Genomic DNA, 19,269 nt, shown 5'->3' with positions numbered 1-19,269 from the left:
TCACCCATGGACCTGGACGCACGTACATGCAAGTACAGCACACCCACAACGCCGTGCTCCGTACCTACTCGGTACTCGCTCCGCACCGGCTACTCCCCGCTAGGCCCGGTACAGCAGAATGCGCTACAATGTAATAATGCCTTATTAGTATGTACCTAAGTAGTACAGCACAGGCGACCGTGCAGTTGCTGCTCGTATACTTACTACCTTAGTAGTAGGTATCTACTGTCATGATGGCGCCCTTGTGCTTACGGTACGCCCAGCGGCATCGGCATCAACGAGCAATTTCAGGGACTCGTACACCTGCTGTGGTCGTTCGTCGTCCTGAGCCGCCCCAGCCTCTCGGTCGCTCGGGCGGATTGTCGAAGCCTCGCAGCCTCAGCGAAAGTCGATGATGGCACCTGCGACCACGGCGTCATGGCGACGTTCCTAACAAGCGAAAAGGCACCAGTCGCCACGGGTTCGACTTTGGCTCACACACTTTGCCGCCGACGACGTTGTGCAATGTCCGAGACAACGGCATCACGAGCGTCAGGCATGATTTTGCTCGACGACATGCGCATGTGTGCCATCGAACAGAGCATGCACCTACGCCGCGCAGGCGATGCGAACAAGCACGCGGCTCCGTACAACCAACTGCACGTACCGCATGCATGCCTGATCCGTTCAGTACTTACTCGTCGTGCTGACCTTGCATGTATCCCCGAGCGTACATATCGTTTGTGTGCGGTCATGCGTATGTCGGATACAAAGCAAGGCCGGCATGCGGTGAGATGGAATCGTTGTGAGTCAAGTCTTTGTTTTATTTATTCAATACGAGCATTCGACTCTGTACCCTTGGCTCATGGGCCATAGCGCATACCAAGTGCCTGTACGGGTCAGAGTAAGGTCGAGTACGGCACACTTGGCCCTGCCACATCCATCGGTCCAGTTGCTTGCTCTCACTTGCATGTGCACTCGCATGTCTCTTGCATGCGCACCTACACTTGCCATTGCCATGCACGGACGCACTGCTTGATTTACGAGCACAATCGAGCGAGCCCTTCGTGAGCGTATTCCGACTGCGCCGCGGTACCTGCTCGCCGCTGCAGCGGTAGGTGTATGTATGTATGTACTGTATTTAATACTTGCCGCAGTACTTGGGTGTGTCTGCGGCGGTGCTTTGTAATTAATACTTGTACCCTGACAAAGACGGGACACAGCATCTGAGCACAAAATATCGGCAGTAAATTGCAACCCCACAAGGCTCTCCAATAGGCTGCTGCACTGGCCAAATACAAGTAATTACAGTACATCTTCAAGCGCCGCCTCTACCTATAGGAGCTACATAGTGTAATTACTAGCGTGCACTGTACTTACTGTAGGTAGGTGGTATCTTGTCCTGCGCGAGCCCTGCAAGCAAGTACAAGCATTCCTGCATATCAGTACGAAGCCCATGTGCCTACAAGAGTAGTACATGTACTCCGTTACCCGTACACTTACGGTACAGTACTTGTATTGCCCGGGTACTGTGCTATTCATGAACAAAAGTGTAATCTTGCTGATAACACATGAGCATTCGCACTGTTACTAGCTGTGAGCCGTGCACCCCTCCCTGCCTTACACGCGGCTAGTACAAGCACTCCGGCACAGCAAGTGACAAACACACGTACGGCAGATAGGGGCATGTGTGCGGAATCTCGGTCGAATCTTGGCTCTTGGCAAACGGAAAGGCCTCAAGCAATCATATTGTGTACGGCGACGCGTGCCCGGTTCGTCCGAGCTCTGTCCGCTCTCAATCTCATTCGACAACTCGTTCTCGACGTCTGCGGTAGCACGAGTCTCAAAGGTGTCTACTTGCACGTCTACAAGTACGTCAACAGGCACATGTACAAGTACGCTCACATTCAAGGTGGTACAGTTGCGATGGCGGGTCCTTCTCTCCATTGCTGGTAGAGTTTGAAGCATCGGGGATCTCGTGCCGTCAGCTCATGCCATGGCCGCTGGCAGAAGCGTTCGCAAGTACATTTACGTGTACTCCGTACCTTGCCATGCGTTGTACAGTGCGGAGGTGGTGCTGGAGAAGACCAGAATTTCTCCTCCACCGAGTTGCGTCACTGCATTGGTGCTCCGTCCTGACGAGTACTGGCTCCTAGTACCTAGTACCGAACGTGAGTACTGAGGTATGTGTACAAATACAACGTACAAGTTCGGTTAGCTGGTGTGCTACCAAGGTAGCCACCGCCTCCATAATTTAGCGTCCCATCCATGCGTTTTCCAGGGAACATGTGCCGAGGAATACCGCCCCACGCAAATCGAGTTGCCTCCGAAGTGGCGCAAGTACGGTAATACGGAGTAAATAGTCCCTCGAGCCAAGGAAGTGCGAAATTCCAAGCACCTACCTGAGTTAGGCACTTGCTGACTGCTTACTAAGTACAGTACCTAGGTACTAGGCACCCAGGTCCCGTAAGTGCTGGACACGCAAGTGTACTGTACTTAAGTAATTACAAGTAACATTAGGTACTCCGTACATTAGGCACTCCATACAGTAAGTACTAGGTAAGTACTAGGTAGGTAAGTATTAGGTGCAGTGTACTTGTGCAGCACCCTCAGTGCATCTGCCCAAAGGGACCAAGTATTATTTCCGTTGTTACTTGTTGTGCTAGAAAGGATTGACAGTGCTGTACTCCGTACTACCTTGTAGATACGCTTACAACAACTAGGCGCCGTATGACATTGCGACCACCCGCCGTCGTCTGTCACGACTCACTCACTGGGGGGGCCATATTTATTCCGGCAGTGCCACTGCCACTGAGCGAGCACTCTACCCTACTTGTACACGCAACTACTCGCTGCTTGCGAGTAGTTCTACTGTACGCGAAGCTCCTACCGCTGTGTCGGTATGTGCCATGTCCAACAACCCGAGGCAATCCATCCCCATCCTGCTCCCCCATCTCGTCCAGGGTATTACTTGCTAATATCCTGTATCTCCGTACGTGAGCGTGCATGCTATACGAGCAGATACCTGACAGTGAGCCATTCTCCACGTGTCGGCGACGGAAACCTCTCAAGCCAAGTCCCGGATACCTAAATAAAGATCATGACACTGCCGAGTCATGTTCGCTGGGGCATTTCAGCTACCCTGCCAACTACCTAGTACTTAACTACTAGTGCCTAGTACTTACTTACTACTAGTACTTACTAGGTACTAGGTAGTTTCCTAAATGTACAAGTACAAGCACCTGGCTGGCTGCCACAGGGATGGCCTGTGCCCTGTTGGCTCAGCACAAGTACAACTACAGGTATTATTACTTACGCCCACGGCACTTGCTTGCACCGTAGTAGTAAGTACCTGTACTGCCGCGGTGCCACCCGGATGGCCTGTCCTGTTGGCTCAGCACGAGTCCTGGTATTGCGCAAGTACTGTACTGTACTCCGTGCACGCAAGTAGTTGTACAGTACATGTGCTGTACGTTTAGGGTGATTACTTCGTATTGATACATGCGTGCATCGTGCGCTGTGCAATGTGCGCTGATTCAATACCTCTATCCATCCCATCCCATCTATTTACAGTACAGCATAATACTCCGTACCGCCTCTGCAGATGTGCATTTGCTGCTAGTAAGTACTGTATATAGTTCCTAAGTATACTTACTTGTGCGAAGTACTCCTTACAAAGCACAAAGTACAAAGTACAGTCTACGTGCAATAACTCGGTACAGTGTGCAAAGTACTAGGTACAAGGTGTAGAAACTTGAGGTACATCAAGTCCGCTGAACAGATACTTGCCAGGTGTGGGTAGGTTGCGGTATCTGTGCGGAGCGACTAGCGGGCGCTCCCCATGGTTCCGAATGTGGCTTGCACCGAATGTGGCTTCTGCTAAATCCATCGTCAATGCCAATAACTCGTGCAATGTCTCGCCCCCATGCCAGCACAATTTAAATGACCGACCATGGCCGCCAACATGCGCATCGCCGCGACGCGTCGACCCTCCCCCTCCCCTCCGTGCAATCGAATACCAGCCGTCGTTCGTTTGGGCTGCCTCGAATCGTTCCCGAGGGAGGAAACTTGGTCCATCCAGCCGGCCGCCACCTTCACCCTGTAGTGCTACTCTCTCGATACCCCCCATTCGGCCCTCGCGACGCCCTCGCGGAACGGTAGACATGCCGTGCTCCAACGCCTTCTTCCGCTTCGGTACCGACGTCTGGGACCCGTCCCACCGCTTCGAGACCTCGTGGCTCGTCGGGCCCTGGCTGCTCTTTGCCTGTCGCGCCCTCTTCGTACGTACTTCCATGGCGTCGCCTCGGCCGACGCCCTGCCCTCCGATGCTCGCCCCCCCTCGTCCCCTCTGACCGGCGTTCCGTCCTAGTCCCTCTACGCCTTCACCACCCTCTTCTTCACCCTCGGCTGGACCTGCGAACACGACGAGCTGGGCGGGTGCGTCGCCGCCGCCCGCTCCTTCTCCTACTTCACCGTCCTGACCTATTGGGGTCTCGCATTCTACTTTTTCGTCGCCGCCCTTCACACCTTCACCTACGCCTCCACCTCGCGGCCTCTGCTCGACCGGTTCCCGCGCCCCCTCCAGGCCCTCCACGCCTTGTTCTACACCACCATCGTCACCCTGCCCTTCCTCGTCACCGTCGTCTTCTGGGCCGTCATTTACGATGGCCCCTGGTTCCCCATCCCGTTCAACGCCTGGCGCAACGTCAGCCAGCATGACCTCAACGCCCTCTTCGAGCTCGTCTTCGCCAGGACGGACCCGCCCCTGCTGATCCATCTCCTCTGGCTCATCGCCATTTTGCTTGCCTACTTGGGCGTCGCCTTCATCACCCTCGCCGACAAAGGCTTCTACGTCTACAGCTTTCTGGACCGCGAAAAGGTCGGCAGCCGGGGCCACGTCGCGGCCTACGTGTTCGCCATCGCCATCGCCATCGTCGTCGTCTTCTTCGTCGTGTACGTGCTCATCTGGCTGCGTAGGTGGGTGACGGAGACGAAGCTCGGCCTCAACGGCAAGTTCGCGCGCCCGCAAACGTATGATGAGCACGCCGAGATGAGCACCATGGGTGCCAAACCCGACGCCTCGGTGCAGGCGTGACGTGAGGGGGAGCATGCAGGGACCGACAAGGAGGACGGCTGTCGATCCGTCGGTCGTGAGTCGTGACGGCAAGATACCCCGTGGGAAGGATTGGATTGGAAAAAGAATGTTCATGGCTCCCGACTACAGTAGTGTACTTGCACGTCCACGCTTGGTGGAACCAGCCGTCCCGCCAACCGTGCTACCGGCGCGGCGGCTGCACGCTCCGCGCGATGCGTGTGATGTGCATGGAGCAATCAACACTTGACAGTGACCCCCTTGCGCCTCTCCGCCTCGCGAATCTCAAACATGACTTGCACGCCCACGAAGAGACACGAGCACGCGACGACGAGGAACACGACACCTATGCTCCGCGTTAGTCACAATGCCACGCGCGCGGAATGGCCACGTCCCAGGGGCCGTCGCTTACCCGAAAAGTCGTGCAGGATGCCCTTGACGATGCTCTCCAGCCCGTCCAGGCCGACGGCGAAGCCGACGAGGTTGGCGGCCATCATCATCAGCACGTTCACGACGGCGCCGACGCAGCAGAGCATCCGGTACTCGGTCGGCCTGCTCTCCCACTTCCGCTTGGGGAATAGGTAGGCGGCGATCCACTCGGGCATCATGAAGAGCACAATCAGCCAGCCCCAGATGAGCAGCCGCAGCTGGATGTCGTGCCACAGGGCGACAAAGGTGAAGACGAGCAGCATCGTCATGATGGACTTGGCCGTGGCCCTCCAGTTGCGGAAGGAGGAGCCGCCGAGAGGGATGTATATGTACCGGATCAGCCAACGGTTGTACGAACGATGCCACGCGCGCCAGAACAGCTGGGTGCTGTAGTTGTTGCTCACGCAGCGGACCATGTTCTCGGGCGGGTCGATGCCGTCGATGAGGGCCCACAGACGGAAGAGACGCCAGGGGAGGAGCAGCTTGAGCCAGATGATGTGGAGGTTGAAAAACGACAGCATGCTGAGCTGCGCGGGCGAGTAGTCGCTCCATATCGGGGCCGCCTTGCTGATGGCCCCGACGTAGTCGTAGTGCAGCACGAGCTCCATGGCGAGGAGGACCAAGATGAAGCGGACGCCGTAGCGCAGCGTTCGAGGCCGCTCGATGCTCGCGGCACGGTGCTTCATCTGCGCGATGTAGTCGTTAAAGGTCAAGATGGGACCGGCGAGGTAAAGCGGCGCGTAGATGGCATAGGCGAGGTAGTTGCGAAAGGTAAATTCGTGCACCGCCGCCGGCATGGAGATCCGGTCTCGCTCCGAAAGGTTCGCCGGATCTAACTGCTTCTTCTTGGGCACATCAGCTGCGCTCTGGCCCCCCCCCCTTCTCACGGCGTCAAGCGGGTCGTTGTGGTTGCCTTACCTCCAACGAGTTGGCACTTTGCTTCTCGATGCTCCAGTAGTAGTCCATGTTGAAACTGATGAGGCGCAGGATGGTAATGTTGAAGAGGACCTCCCACCGCGACAGGAGGCCGCCGTATCCGTCCAGCCAGGTGCCCCAATGCACCAGCGCCGAGTCGGGGCCGGCAACGTGCCTCGCCAACCTGCTCAGCCTGTAGCCCTCGGTAAGCTCGTTGGCGAAGAGGGTCGAGACGTTGAACAGCCAGGTGACGACGGGAATGTACTTCCTAGGCAGCTTCATGGCAATCTGATGGTTGATGCACAGAATGGCCAGCACCTTGAAAGCAGAGACGCCGTGCAGGATGAGGAGGTACAGCAAGGCAAAGGCAAAGTCAAACGACGCCCGCTGCTCCAGACGCGCCGAACCGGTCGGCACCTTCTGCCCGGGCTTTTGGCAAGCAAAGTCCCACGCTCTTCTCAGGACCGGATGGCAAAGCAGCAGCGCACCCATGTACGGGAGGTTGCCTCGAAAAGTGTGGTACTGGGCATCGGATATGTCCACCTTGCGCCCAGGGATCCAGCCGTCGGACAAGTGCTCCTCAAACTTGTGGTATCTCGGATCCGATGCTTTTTGTCGCGTCAGCAAGCGTCCTGTCATCGGTCAAGAAAAAGCCAACATACGGCGCGAGACGCTGTAGGGGATCCAGAACATGACGGGTACGGCCAAGACGAAAACGAGGTAGTAGAGGTAGAACTCGGACGTCTGCCATCTTGACGGCTGGGTGCGAGGCTGTCCTTTGGCCGACGACTCCTTTTTCGCCGCCGGGTCGGTGCGCGCGTCGATGACGGTTTGGTAGGGGACAGAGGAGGTATTGGTGAAGCGAGTGTCGAGTGTGTCGAGATCGTAGACTTGACGAAGAAACGACGTCGCGCCCATCGTTGCGGCCGTCGATGGGGGGGCTTGTGGGTGAGTGAAGATGTTCGGGGGGACGGTATCATGTCATTGTGATGATGGACGGTCGTCGAGCGGACTGGAGGCGATGATGGGACGCGGTATCGACGATGGATGAAAAGGTGTGATGCTCGCTGTTGCTGGAACGTGTCGAAACTCGCAAGATTTGTTGCGAGGCATCGGCGGGGCGGAGTGGCCCCCTGAAGCTCAAGCCCGAACTCTGTACTTTGTGCTGTACACGACATTCAAGTACAGCACTAACCTACTGTATTAATACCTTGTAGCAATACTGTACTTGCTCCATTCTCTCGTACAAGTACTTATAGTTGTAAGTACACATCTGTTCTTTGCTGGCACTTGTAGGTACTTGCACGCGCTAAGACCTATCCGTTGTGCTACAAGTACTTGTATTAGGCTATGCTTAATTGCTTCCGAGGTGTACGGAGCAATACTTTCTTGTTATTGAACTAAGACTCGTGCTACATATCGCCAGCAAACTACGGCGGAGGATAATTTATCAAAATTTGCATTGCATGTCTTCCGTTGTCAGCTGGTGGTGGGTGGGAGTACGAGTGCTTACTTTTTACGGCTATGGCCGTTCGATGCGCGAACGCGAGGAAGCGTACAAAATAAAGTACCATAAAATGGAGAGCTCAAAATGGCACGGCCATGCCGCTTTGCTGTGCATCAACGACAAGTGAACTGTCTTCCTCCTAGTCTTCAGTGAGTGCAGAGATTTGAAATTGTTCTCATATTCAAGAAACAGACGTTGCGTCGTTGTGAACCACGTCAGTCGCACCGATATGGTCCACCAACAGTTGCCAGTCTCCTTCGTACTCCTTGACTCTCGATCATCTCGATGCAGAGAATCACGGAACTGGCAGGATGATTTTGTAGAGGTATGAAGGGATTCCCGGTAAATGGTGGCATTGTTCACTCGATGCGTCATGGCACGCGCGAGTCGATGCCGTCCCCATCATGACCAGTGGGGGTGCGATGCCACCACGACATTTCGGTCCGCAACGTTAGCAAAAACAAGAACAGACCTGCCAGATGCGACACAGAAACGATCGTATGGGTACTTCCGGGGCCCAGCAGCGAATCGCGTCGACAAGTTTGATCAGTCAAGACCGGCCATGACCCTCAAAGACGGAGATCGCAGCCGGCGTGTCAACTGGCTCTTGGTGAAGCCGAGATATCATCTCGCCGCAGGGACAAAGTCAAATCCACATCACGACAGTGACCAGACGAAAGGACTAATCCATGGTTTGGCCACCTGCCACCGCCTCTAGCGTTTCCATGTTATTCTCAGGTCGTACGCCCTTGCACGCCAATGCGATGCGCCGTGGGGCGGGTTTTGCGGCCGCCGGATGACTTATATTAAAACATGCCGAGAACACGCTGCAGGGATTTGGATCGTGTTGTTGGGTTGCCTCGATTCTTCGGAACACAACGTCAAGGAAAACGTTGCACTGAGCGGCCGGGGCAAGTCTGGTTCTTGGGCATGAAATTCCCTCCTCCTCCCGTGCCCAACCTCTGCAGCCACTTGTATTGTAATGTCCATGTCGAGAGAGGGTTGTGTATAGCCGCCCCAAATCGTTTAGCGAGCGCTTTATTGTCGGGTCGGTGTTAATCTGTACAGTATGCGGTGATAACTGTCGTCTGGTGTTGCCGCAACAGCCCCTCAGCACGTTCAGATGCACATACAGATACACATACATCGCTCTGCATGTTCATCTGCATGCTCATCTGCAATTTCTTCGGCATGTACACGTACATGCCAGCAGGGGGGCGGGGCCAATTCACCTAGTTTCCGGGTTGTGTTGGACGCTGGATGAGACGACGGTATCGGGCATTGCATGTGCGGATTCGTTGCAGGTCCTGGTGTCGGTGCACACACTTGTATGTGAACGAAGGATCATGTATACTGGGTTGGCCTTGTTGGACCAAGACTGACGCGCCAGTGCTTGAAGAAAATGAAAAACTAGTAGAAGCAAGGTCCAAGGACATACATGTAGCTACACATGGAGGTTGGAAGAAGGAGCGGTATCAATCGATGTAGCACGTGCTCAACCCCGTGCCCACGCCTGTGCCCGTGTCGACGGCGCTTTTGTTCCTCCGCACAGAACATGCTGGTGAGAGGAAACGCGATAGAGAAATCACTTGTGCCAAAGATGAACCAAACTCGGATCCTAGCCCACGGACATGTACATGTTCAAACATGTATGCATGTACTCCGTACGGAGTACATGCTTCGGCGATATAATGCCCTCTGCATACGATCTGTTGGGCCGACAACGTTTCCGCCGGGATGCTGGCGTGTCAAGTCACTGCGCCGACTCGAATTGCCCCCCCCCCCCCCCCGTTTCTCACCCACACCGGCCAACGGAACAATGTCAAACGCAGACCGGGCAAGCTCGACGATCCATCGCAACGTGGCTTGCCCAAATCACAGTCCTCATCCGTGTCCAGATGCGGGTGAAGAAGCCACAGATGTTCGCATGGGGCACCAGGCGAGCTCCGTACATCGTTTGGTGGCAACTCGCCCAGCCGCCGATATGCGGTGTGAGGGCCATGGACAGGTCTTCTCCGACATTATCGAGTCGTACCGCCGTCCTGCTTCGGCATGGATGCCTCGGGATGGATGCGGGAGCAAGTTGGGCTAGGGAGCCATGCCCTCCCACAGACATATCAACCTCCACCGAGAGACATGTCTTGGATACCCTCGGCGACGATGGAGTTTGTGGAACGGTGTAAAGTCTTCGCTCATGCATCAATGCTTTGACCAGTTCGCTGGACGCGGCACTTCAGGACATGACGGTGCAAATAGCAGCACTTGCATGCATCCCATCGCCACACCCGCCCAACTTTCCTCGTCACCGGGCGAAGAGGGACGCAGCACGTCGAGATGACTTACTCGTACAACGGCCAACGCCATTTATTCGTCTCAGGAGCGACTTTCTCTCTCGGTCCCTCGTCAGCAGTGCCGCAGTGTCGCGGTATGGCAGCATGACAGCCGGCAGCCGGCAGCAACCCACCTAATTACCCACCCCTGTCGGTCGATACAGGACTGCGCATGCCCATCCGAACGATCCAACTCGATAGGTGGCAAGCATGCTTCCGGCACGCAAATGCACCTACCCTGGCTGTTTCGTCGTCTGTTGGCTCGCACGGTAGCCGATGCCCACGCTCAACCAAGTTTCGTTCCGAGTACATGCAAGTATGGTATACATGCCTTCGAGGACGCCGAGCCGCGGATTATCGCCGACCAGGAAGCCCCAGTGCCAGTCACGCGTTCCGGCGGCCGATGGCGACCGACGACGCTTGCTGCCGATGGCTGTCTCGGCCCCGATGGCCCTCCAGAGTCTTGAGCCTCCTCACGACGGCGTTTGGCCTGGCCCGCACCGACAGCACGGACCGACCTCCAACCCCCGAGCCGCACTGCCTTGCGATCCCTTCCACCGGTGCATTGCGCTGGCCGCCCTGCTATCCTCATCTCCTCCTCACCTTGCATGTTCAACTTCTCCTCGCCGCTTGCAGATGCCCAACCGCATACACACTGGCAATGATCCAGGTGGACGGACCGACGGGCGCAATATCGGGATCGCATATCCCAGAAGCGCACCACGGTTACGGCTACGACGCGTTGCTGGTACATGGCAACCCATCGGCTTTTGTCTGTCCTACCCCGTGCGCCGTGGTACAATATGTTCGAGCGATTACGGACCTCGGCCGAATCAACTCATGTCGAGTCCTCAACCCCCGCAGCCGAAACCACGGCCTCGTATACTTGACCCTTTCCACCGCGGTCCGCATACCGCATACCTTTTGCTGATGTGCTGCGCTGTCAGGTCAAGTTGCCGACGCATTATATACATATTGCGGCCCAGCCTCTCGCCCTCGACCCTCCACATTCAAACCCGATCTCGTGCTGTATTCCACAAAACTGCTCCTTCTATGAAGTGTCTGATCACACACACTCCTCAATACGTGTGCTGTCTCTTGTCTTTGAGTCGAATCTTACCAAACTTACCTGCTGACTACTCAAAACTATCATCAACGGTCTTGTCTTTCTTGTTCAGTATCGTCGCCTGCCACCCATTGCCAGCTGCGTAGTTGACAACTTTCAGCATTGCCTGGCATCCAATATCATTCAACTGTCATCGTAGCAGTCTCCCGGTAAGCGTTTGAAACGTTACATTGTAGGTCGATGCAGACTCATTTTCACTTCGTCATCCTTTTCACTCCACATGTCTACCTTTGTTGATCTGCCAAAGTACCGGCTTTTAACACAATGACCTTGGCATTGCACAGCAAACTATCACACATACCTTCCCTGTTTACCTGCATAAGTTAATGTGTGGGCTATATCCATCCTGTTCAGTGAGGCACTCTTCCGTTGTCATTTCCTTCCTCTGTGATCCTCCCTTATGCGTCCTGCTAGTAAAATAGGATCGCTGGACCGCACCCTCGTCCATGTCTCGGGTCACCTCTACCATCTTGATCACCTGTGTCTAACAATTCGTCCAGATGGGTATGAAGCTCGCACATGAGCCAACATCACAGATATCTTACTTTCGTGATAGACAACAGAATGAAACGACCGAGTCGCCCAACTGCCATGAATCCAGTCAATGACCTCAGCACCACTCACACAACCGTCTCTGCCGACGCTGGCCAGTCAAGATGTAATTTTGAGTCATCCTTTGTGAACATTGCTCACAGCACCGGCTTCGCAGAGTGGGCTGCCCGGGCCGATGCGCAGAACCAGCAACTTGGTGTAAGCTCATGGTCTCGGACCGAGCGGGATAGAGCCATGGCAACCTCTTCGGACGAAAAAAAACACAAGTCGTCAGCATTTGCAAAGTTGTCGCAGCCGAAGAAGCGCAATGACGGCGAATTGGAGAACCTAAAGGCAGGGCCAAAGCTGTCCTGTAAGGGCGAGGAGAGCATCGATGGAGATGAGGAAATGGACGACGTCAATGCCCCTGATAACTTTGTCGCCCACTATGCCAACTACAACTCTATGGACATGGAGCTTGCCATCCTGAAGAGGGCGCTTATGCAGCGGCGACGACACTCGTAGTGACCTCGGTTTAGATGCCCAGCATTGGCGCAACATGTTTCGTATCATCTTGACTTTGTGATGATCGCAGGCTACTTCCATTCCTGTTTCCCCCGAGTTATTCAGGCAGAAAATTACCCCTTCGCTTTATCATGCGGTTGACATGGGAGTATGTACGTTGAACCATCAGCTCAGATTCCCTGGCAACTGGAGCAAACGAAATCCACCTGTTAATGACTATTTTATGAGAAAATAAGCTTAATTTCAAACCAATGCTAGATTGTGTTCGACATGAACTTGCATATTCGATACTTCAATAGTCATTTTGTATTGGATCGTCCTCACATCGGTCACGTTCAAGAGTATGGGAGGGAGATGTTGAAGATACAAACAATATTGTACTTCTGGGGAAGCAGTTACTCGGTCCTTGAACACTTTGTTCCCAGCAAGGCGCAACATGAAGAATTGACTTGAATGAAATGCGTAAGACGGTGGAGAGGCTCAATAAATCTCCGATGCCACAGCTGTGCAAGTACAGTATATACTGGATGTAGGTGTATTGATGATCATACTGCAAGGTTTTATTTATACATGTACTTACTACATGCACTCGCTACTGTGATTACGGAGTATTAAGTATTACTCCGTACTCCGTATGTATTACTTACTTAAGTAGTTGTACATGGAAGTGTAGTAAGTACCTCCAATACCCTGCACAAGCACAGTATTACTTATTACCTACTTACTGTACATCCGTGACTTCTAGTTCTTTCGTTCGGGTGGCAAAAAAACTTCAACCCACCAACAAGCGGGTCAAAAAAACGTGAGATCTCCAGGGCGTGAATCGAACACGCGACATTCCGATAATCTGAACATTTACAGTCGGACGCCATGAACCAACTAGACCACCCGGAGTTTTCTCAGAAGAGCTGTTACGCTCTCAGATGCCTGTTGCACCGCTGAGTTATACCATATTATATGCATATACTACTTACTATGTTTTCTAGCATGGCAAGACGACCGCCCAACTTGCCTGTCGAGTAATATGGAGCGATGCACCAATAGCCTGCTGAGAACATCATTACTCGTATTTAGAGATAATGCAAGGTCTCGTACAGGATTTACAGCTCTGGTGACGCATGGAAGCTGGGGGGAGGGGGGCCGTGAACGTATCAAGCCAGTCTTCAACAATTGTTGTCGTATATTTGTAATCATCCCTGGCATTGCTGCAGATTATCAAGATATCTCATATTGGCCCACATCATCTCGTCATGGGCACTCACGCAGGCCTCCTCGCTGCGCTTTCGAGTCATCAAGCTGCCAGTGGAGATGAAAGAAGTAGGTTCTAGCAATCAGGGGCGTGCGCGCGCTCCGCATCCGCCGTGTTGCGAGGCGATCCGAGCCACAACGGTGCAACAACCTGCAGCAATCCAAAAGCTTCCCAGAAGCACGCTGAAACGCTGAGGGAAACAAAAAAGAAAGAAACCAACAAATTGCTCGAAACTCCGTCGCTGATACAAGTCCGTATGTCACATGAATCTTGTTTGGTGGCTGATGTATAAACAAGCAAGCGCTCCTGCGGATACAACGGTGTCCCGGCTAATAGCTAAAATCCACATTCGCCATGGGCGGTGTCGATTTATTATTATTCAATGAAGATGGCGACGCATTCCCATCGTTGTGATGCATCGTGATGGTAGAGGAGTTGGAGTCGCCGAGCGTGCTTTCGGCCGTCGAATGGGACGAAACAGCCTCCAAGGCGTGGTTGGCTTCGACGGCGCTTGGGGACCAACCCTCATCGAGGATCTGCTGGAAACTCCAGCTGGGCTCAAACGTTTTGCTGTTCCAGGCATGGTTGACGCGCTCGTACATCTCGTCAATCTGCTCCAGGCTGATTTTGCTCGTCTCGTAAACCATGCACCAGACGAAGAAAACGGCCAAGATGCAGAAGGCGCCCCAGATGAAGAAGATCTTGGGCCCGAAGCCCGCGTTCCCGGGTCCCGTGCTGACCATGAAAGGGGTGCTGTAGGCGATGCCAAAGTTTAGGATCCAATTCGAGGCCGTCGATAGCGACATGGCTTTCGCTCGGATCTTGAGAGGGTATATTTCGGACGTGACGACCCAGGCGACGGGACCCCAGGAGGCGGCGAAGAAGAAGATGTTAAGGGAGCAGAAGACAACAAGGATCGTCTGGGAAACGTCCTGGAGATCCTGGCCGGCGGCGGCGCTGAAGGAAGCCATGAGGAGTTGGCAGACGGCCATGCCCATGGCACCGACCATCAACAGTCGCCGTCGACCCCAGGATTCAATGATCAACAGACCCGGGATGGTGGACACGACGTTGATGATGTTGATGACCAGCGACTTGGTGTACGGGCTGGAGACGCCGACGCCGCCGAAGAAGGTGGTGCTGTAGTACATGATGAAGTTGATCCCCGTCAGCTGCTGCAGCATCTGCAGGCCACATCCGGTAAAGGTGCGGCGGCCGAGGTGCGGCGTGCCGACGAAAACATCCTTGTACGTGTCCGGGCCGAGCGTGAGCTCATAGCGGTGATTCGCCACGATTTCTCCGAGCTCGTCGACGAGAGCTGGATGGGTGATGTCGAGACGCCGCAGACGACTGAGCGATATGCCAGCCTCCTCCTTTCGGCCCTTCTTCACCAGGAACCGTGGCGTCTCGGGGAGGACGAGGAGACCGGCGGTGAGGACGAGGGCGGGTGCGATCTGCAGACCAAGCGGGATCCGATAGGCCGACGAGTTGGGACGGTTCGCCGTTATGATGTTGATGACGGAGGCGGAGAGCAGGCCGATGGTGATGGAGAGTTGGTAGGCGCACACCAAGGTGCCTCGAATCCACTTGGGCGCCATTTCGGATTGATACAAAGGTACGAGGACGGAGATGGCGCCGACGCCGACGCCAGCCAAGGCCCTGTGCCGCCAAGTCAGCGACGGAAGGGTTCGGAGGGGAGAAGGATGGGTGGAACGAACCTTCCAACGAGGAGCAGCGGGATGGCGTCCGCGCAGGCCTGACAGATGCCGCCGATGCAAAAGATGCCGACGGCGATGAGAAGGGTGATGCGGCGGCCGATGGAGTCGCCGGCCGGGGCGGCGAGAAGCGACCCGACGACGGTTCCTGCGCTCAAGATGGCGACAATGATGGACAGGTCCTTTGGGCATATGTCGGGCTGGCCGTTTGTCTGGCAGGTGGTGGCGAACTGATTCTTGAACTCGGGCATGGCGAGGATTCCGTTGATGGCTCTTGAAGAAGGCGTAAATCAGCATAATGGACGGGGCGTCGTAGATGGTCACTTACCCTGTGTCGTATCCGAAGAGCAGTCCTCCGGATGCCACAAAAAGGCCAACCATGATGGCTGGCGCTGACGAGCCTGCGACATTGTCGGGCTTATGCCAGCCCATGGCAATCGCCATGGTTGCGGACGGTGGGACGTCAGTCCACGGTCGCAGAGAGGAATCGCACGGGTCGTCCTGGTGGGCGTCGATGTCCTTTGCAGAGCACTCGTCGTCGTCGTACGCGGCGGCGGCACGGGAGCGGCTGATCGGGTCGAGCTCAGGCCGGCCGGAGGGTGAAATTCGAGGGCCCCTCGACGACGGGCGACGGGTGAGCTGAGTGCCGGCTACAGAACCATGCGTGCAACGGGTCGGGAGGGTTGACTCTGTCGGGAAGGGCGTGCCGCGGTTCGGTTTTCGAGGCAAGGGAAGACGAGGAGAGGAGGAGAGGAGGAGAGGCAGACGACGAGGGCGAACCAGGTCGACAGAGGAGGGCGGAGGAGCGTAGGTTGCACAGGGTTGGCGGAGGGAAGCGGTCGTCGTGGCCGGGCAGACTTGTGCGTGCAGTCGTGGATTTTGGAACGAGTGCGGTACAGTATAAGTACGGCAGCGTACGGTACGGAGGAACTCGACCATGTACATGCACAGCGGACAATGGATGGAACTGAGGACGAGCCAGACGCTGGAGGGAGAGAAGAAGAAAAACTGGGGGTCCCCGGGGGGGGGACTGGGCGATGCGGCGAGCGGGACGCCTGAGGCGAAAGGCCTGGCAAGAGGAGCGCTGATTGGACGCCGGCCGATGCTAGCGTCAAGGGTTGGCCTGGGCTGAGGATGGCGCTCTGCGTGGCGCGCTGCTCGGTCGCTGAAAGGCCTGAGAGTTGCACGCACCGGTGCAGCGCAGCACATCCTGTACTGCACTAGACGGAAGCACACACTTGAGCGCTGTATGCCGCCTAGTCGGTGCTGGGGGGAGGGGGGGGTCATCGGCAGGCCACCCAGGCTGCCCGCAGTGCATGGTCCACAATTCGTCGCTGACGCCTTGCTATTTTAGGCATCGGCGCATGTTTGGAGAGGAATGGGGTCATGAGATTCCCCTTGCCTCTCTTGATCTTGTACCTGTCATTGTACGGGGCGCAGATATATTGACAGCCTTCCTCGTACTGCAGCACTTGCCAGCACGGATGCCTGCACCGTATGCATGCACACACACGTACGGAGTACCTGCAGAAGTCTCGTGCACCGTCTTGTACATGTACTTGCTTGCTTGCCAACTTCACACCGGTACTCCAAAGGCCAAGGAACAGGCCTGCTCTTGACCTCGTTCGGGAAATCCTCCCCCCCCACCACCAGAGGTTCCCCGGAGGTGACCAAACGCGCGTTTCCAGCGCCGTGGCCGCGCCCAGAACCAGTCTTTCGTCAGCTGCACTGGTCGTTGGCCCCTGGCGGCTTCTACAGTGCCGAGTATATTCGCACTGTCTGACCGTTGAAGCCATCACGAACACATGCTCATTCCGTCACGGCAGCAGCGCAATGCCGCTTCCGTTGCCGCAACGTATCATGGAGCGACGAACGGTCCATTTCTGGGGCAAAATATTCATCACGATCGTGTAGCGTGCGACTTTGATGCCTCCGTCGGCGCACAAACCTCTCCAGGTCACGGCGACGGGGCAAGCAGTCGTTCCCGAGGAGATGGATTTGGCCGACGATGCAAGCGGGCGAGGAGTCGCCAACGTATTTTGCTTTTTGCCTTTTCTTGCTTTGGACATCTCGCTTGAACCGGGACCCGACGCTGCAAGATTGTCGAGGAAAATCAATGGCTCGACTCGCCATGATCATGGTCACTGTGCATGAACGCCGCAACCAAGAGTGAAGACAACAGCTTGCCACGGAATTCGTTTGCCTGTCGGTCTGGCGGCCCGCTCACGGAAGCCGAGGACTCCACGTCTGAGCGCGTCCTCCGCATTCTGCATACGTGAATCGATTGCCATTCGAGGGTGACAGACTACTTGCAAACAACAGCAAGGGGGAGGCCGTTCAGACGCAACGGATAGTAAGACCAACAGGTACTGGTTATGCGACAAGCCCAAGAGGTCGCGAGCATGATGGTTGATTTGGACACATTGCAGCTTGCAGAGCACCGATGCAGCGCAAGCCTGGCTGCTGGCCGTTCTGCCCATGCCGTACCCGGACGGTGCAAGTTGGTGCTCATCACCATGCAAGTAGTACCAGTATTTACTTACGGAAGTAGTAGCAAAGAGGGTTACTGACTTCGTGCATGCACAGTACCTGTACTGTAGCAGCATACGGTGCGGTGACTCGTCCTCGGCCGACGCCCTTGCACTCCAACAGTCTGGTCCAAGCTCAGTCAGTGGCTTGCCGGTTACGAGCCAGCGGCTCCGGGACTTCAAGGACCCTTCTTTGGCCTTCGGCATTCGACTGAGACCTTTGCGTGCCGTGCGCCGCCCTGCAAAATTTGGTGGCGCAACGAGGCGGGCGTGGGGTTGCTGTCGGGTGTGTCATGATACAGGCTGCCAAGCATGACCATGTAATTTGACTCGAACGCATTGCTTGTTCTTCCCTTTGCGATGCGACTCGAACACACGCATCAAGGTCACAATGCCGAGAACTCACTGTCCTGTCCCGGCACAGACATCATCAAAGGGATCTAAATGCACACCTGGGTGCAGAATAGAATACTCCCTCGGCACTGGGAAAGAAAGACATTTCCCAACGAGGAGGGGAGGGATGGAATAAATGGTCATTGACGACAGGAGGGTAGGGTCGGCACTTTTGACCACGAGAGGAGGACTCTTAGTTGCCACATTTGCTTGCGTGTACTGTACTTGCATGCAACACTAACCAGTACTTGTCTTGACAAGTCGTCGTAGGTGTACTGTACGAGGCGGTACCTAGCGTTGTGATGCCTGTGCTTGACTAATACGCATACATAGGTACTTACTTAATTACTCCGTATTCCGTACTTTGTACGTTCGCATACCAGCAACCAAGCAATTACGGAATACGGAGTGCTCCGGAATTATTGTTTGTTACTGGCGTACGTTGTACTTGCAGTGCAATTGTACCCAACTAGTGGTACAGAGGCAGGCAGTTCGGCGTACCCTGCAGTTGGAGCTAGGGGAGGCCCTAGGCACTCTGTCGGAATGACATCATTCTCTGCATGCTTCATCAAAATGCTTGAGTAATCATGCAACCAAGAAGATGGAGAGCACCAACTCCGTCCATGTGACTAGGATCCAAGGCCCGCGTAGATATCCGCAGCATGGCCGTACATCGATGCGCGTACGAATTTGTCTTCAGCGGTGAAGACCTCCTCAAAGTGCATACTTGTACTACAAAGTACTGATGCACTGGGGGGCAGGAAGGTGTATATCGCATCGAAGTCGCTTTTCCTGGTGTGAACGTGGGGAAGATACCTGGCTGGCGATAGAGACATATTTCTACTCACTGTGCGGAGGATCTGCATGTACGGAGTAATTAATCGCATGTGGCTCACTTCGCCCTGAAACCTTCTGGCACAGCAAAGTCCATCTGCATCCTTCCATCCATT

General features: G+C 55.1%; 4 protein-coding genes and 1 non-coding gene across 5 annotated transcripts; 2 read left to right on the top strand and 3 right to left on the bottom strand.

Annotated features, from left to right (window-relative positions):
- Positions 1 to 4,142: 4,142 nt before the first annotated feature.
- DCS_04625 (uncharacterized protein) lies at positions 4,143 to 5,074 on the top strand (the record flags this gene model as incomplete). Its single annotated transcript, XM_040801933.1, has 2 exons — positions 4,143 to 4,259; positions 4,349 to 5,074. 2 exons carry the CDS (start codon positions 4,143 to 4,145, stop codon positions 5,072 to 5,074), a joined length of 843 nt encoding a protein of 280 aa, XP_040656966.1.
- A 236-nt stretch (positions 5,075 to 5,310) lies between these two features.
- DCS_04624 (glycerol:H+ symporter) lies at positions 5,311 to 7,333 on the bottom strand (the record flags this gene model as incomplete). Its single annotated transcript, XM_040801932.1, has 4 exons — positions 5,311 to 5,417; positions 5,484 to 6,366; positions 6,419 to 7,023; positions 7,078 to 7,333. 4 exons carry the CDS (start codon positions 7,331 to 7,333, stop codon positions 5,311 to 5,313), a joined length of 1,851 nt encoding a protein of 616 aa, XP_040656965.1.
- A 4,609-nt stretch (positions 7,334 to 11,942) lies between these two features.
- DCS_04623 (uncharacterized protein) lies at positions 11,943 to 12,434 on the top strand (the record flags this gene model as incomplete). Its single annotated transcript, XM_040801931.1, has 1 exon — positions 11,943 to 12,434. The coding sequence occupies one exon, from the start codon at positions 11,943 to 11,945 to the stop codon at positions 12,432 to 12,434; it is 492 nt and encodes a 163-aa protein (XP_040656964.1).
- An 808-nt stretch (positions 12,435 to 13,242) lies between these two features.
- Positions 13,243 to 13,328, bottom strand: DCS_t51. Its single transcript has one exon. It is a non-coding gene; the product is annotated as a tRNA-Tyr (tRNA).
- Positions 13,329 to 14,012: 684 nt separating this feature from the next.
- DCS_04622 (putative RCO3-probable glucose transporter) lies at positions 14,013 to 16,607 on the bottom strand (the record flags this gene model as incomplete). The annotated part of the gene is made up of 3 exons (XM_040801930.1): positions 14,013 to 15,342; positions 15,402 to 15,671; positions 15,727 to 16,607. 3 exons carry the CDS (start codon positions 16,605 to 16,607, stop codon positions 14,013 to 14,015), a joined length of 2,481 nt encoding a protein of 826 aa, XP_040656963.1.
- Between the last annotated feature and the right edge of the window lie 2,662 nt (positions 16,608 to 19,269).

This window comes from Drechmeria coniospora, chromosome 02 (genome assembly GCF_001625195.1).
Source record: "Drechmeria coniospora strain ARSEF 6962 chromosome 02, whole genome shotgun sequence".
Classification (NCBI taxonomy): Eukaryota; Fungi; Ascomycota; class Sordariomycetes; order Hypocreales; family Ophiocordycipitaceae; genus Drechmeria; species Drechmeria coniospora.
This window is presented reverse-complemented; position numbering and strand designations above follow the sequence as displayed.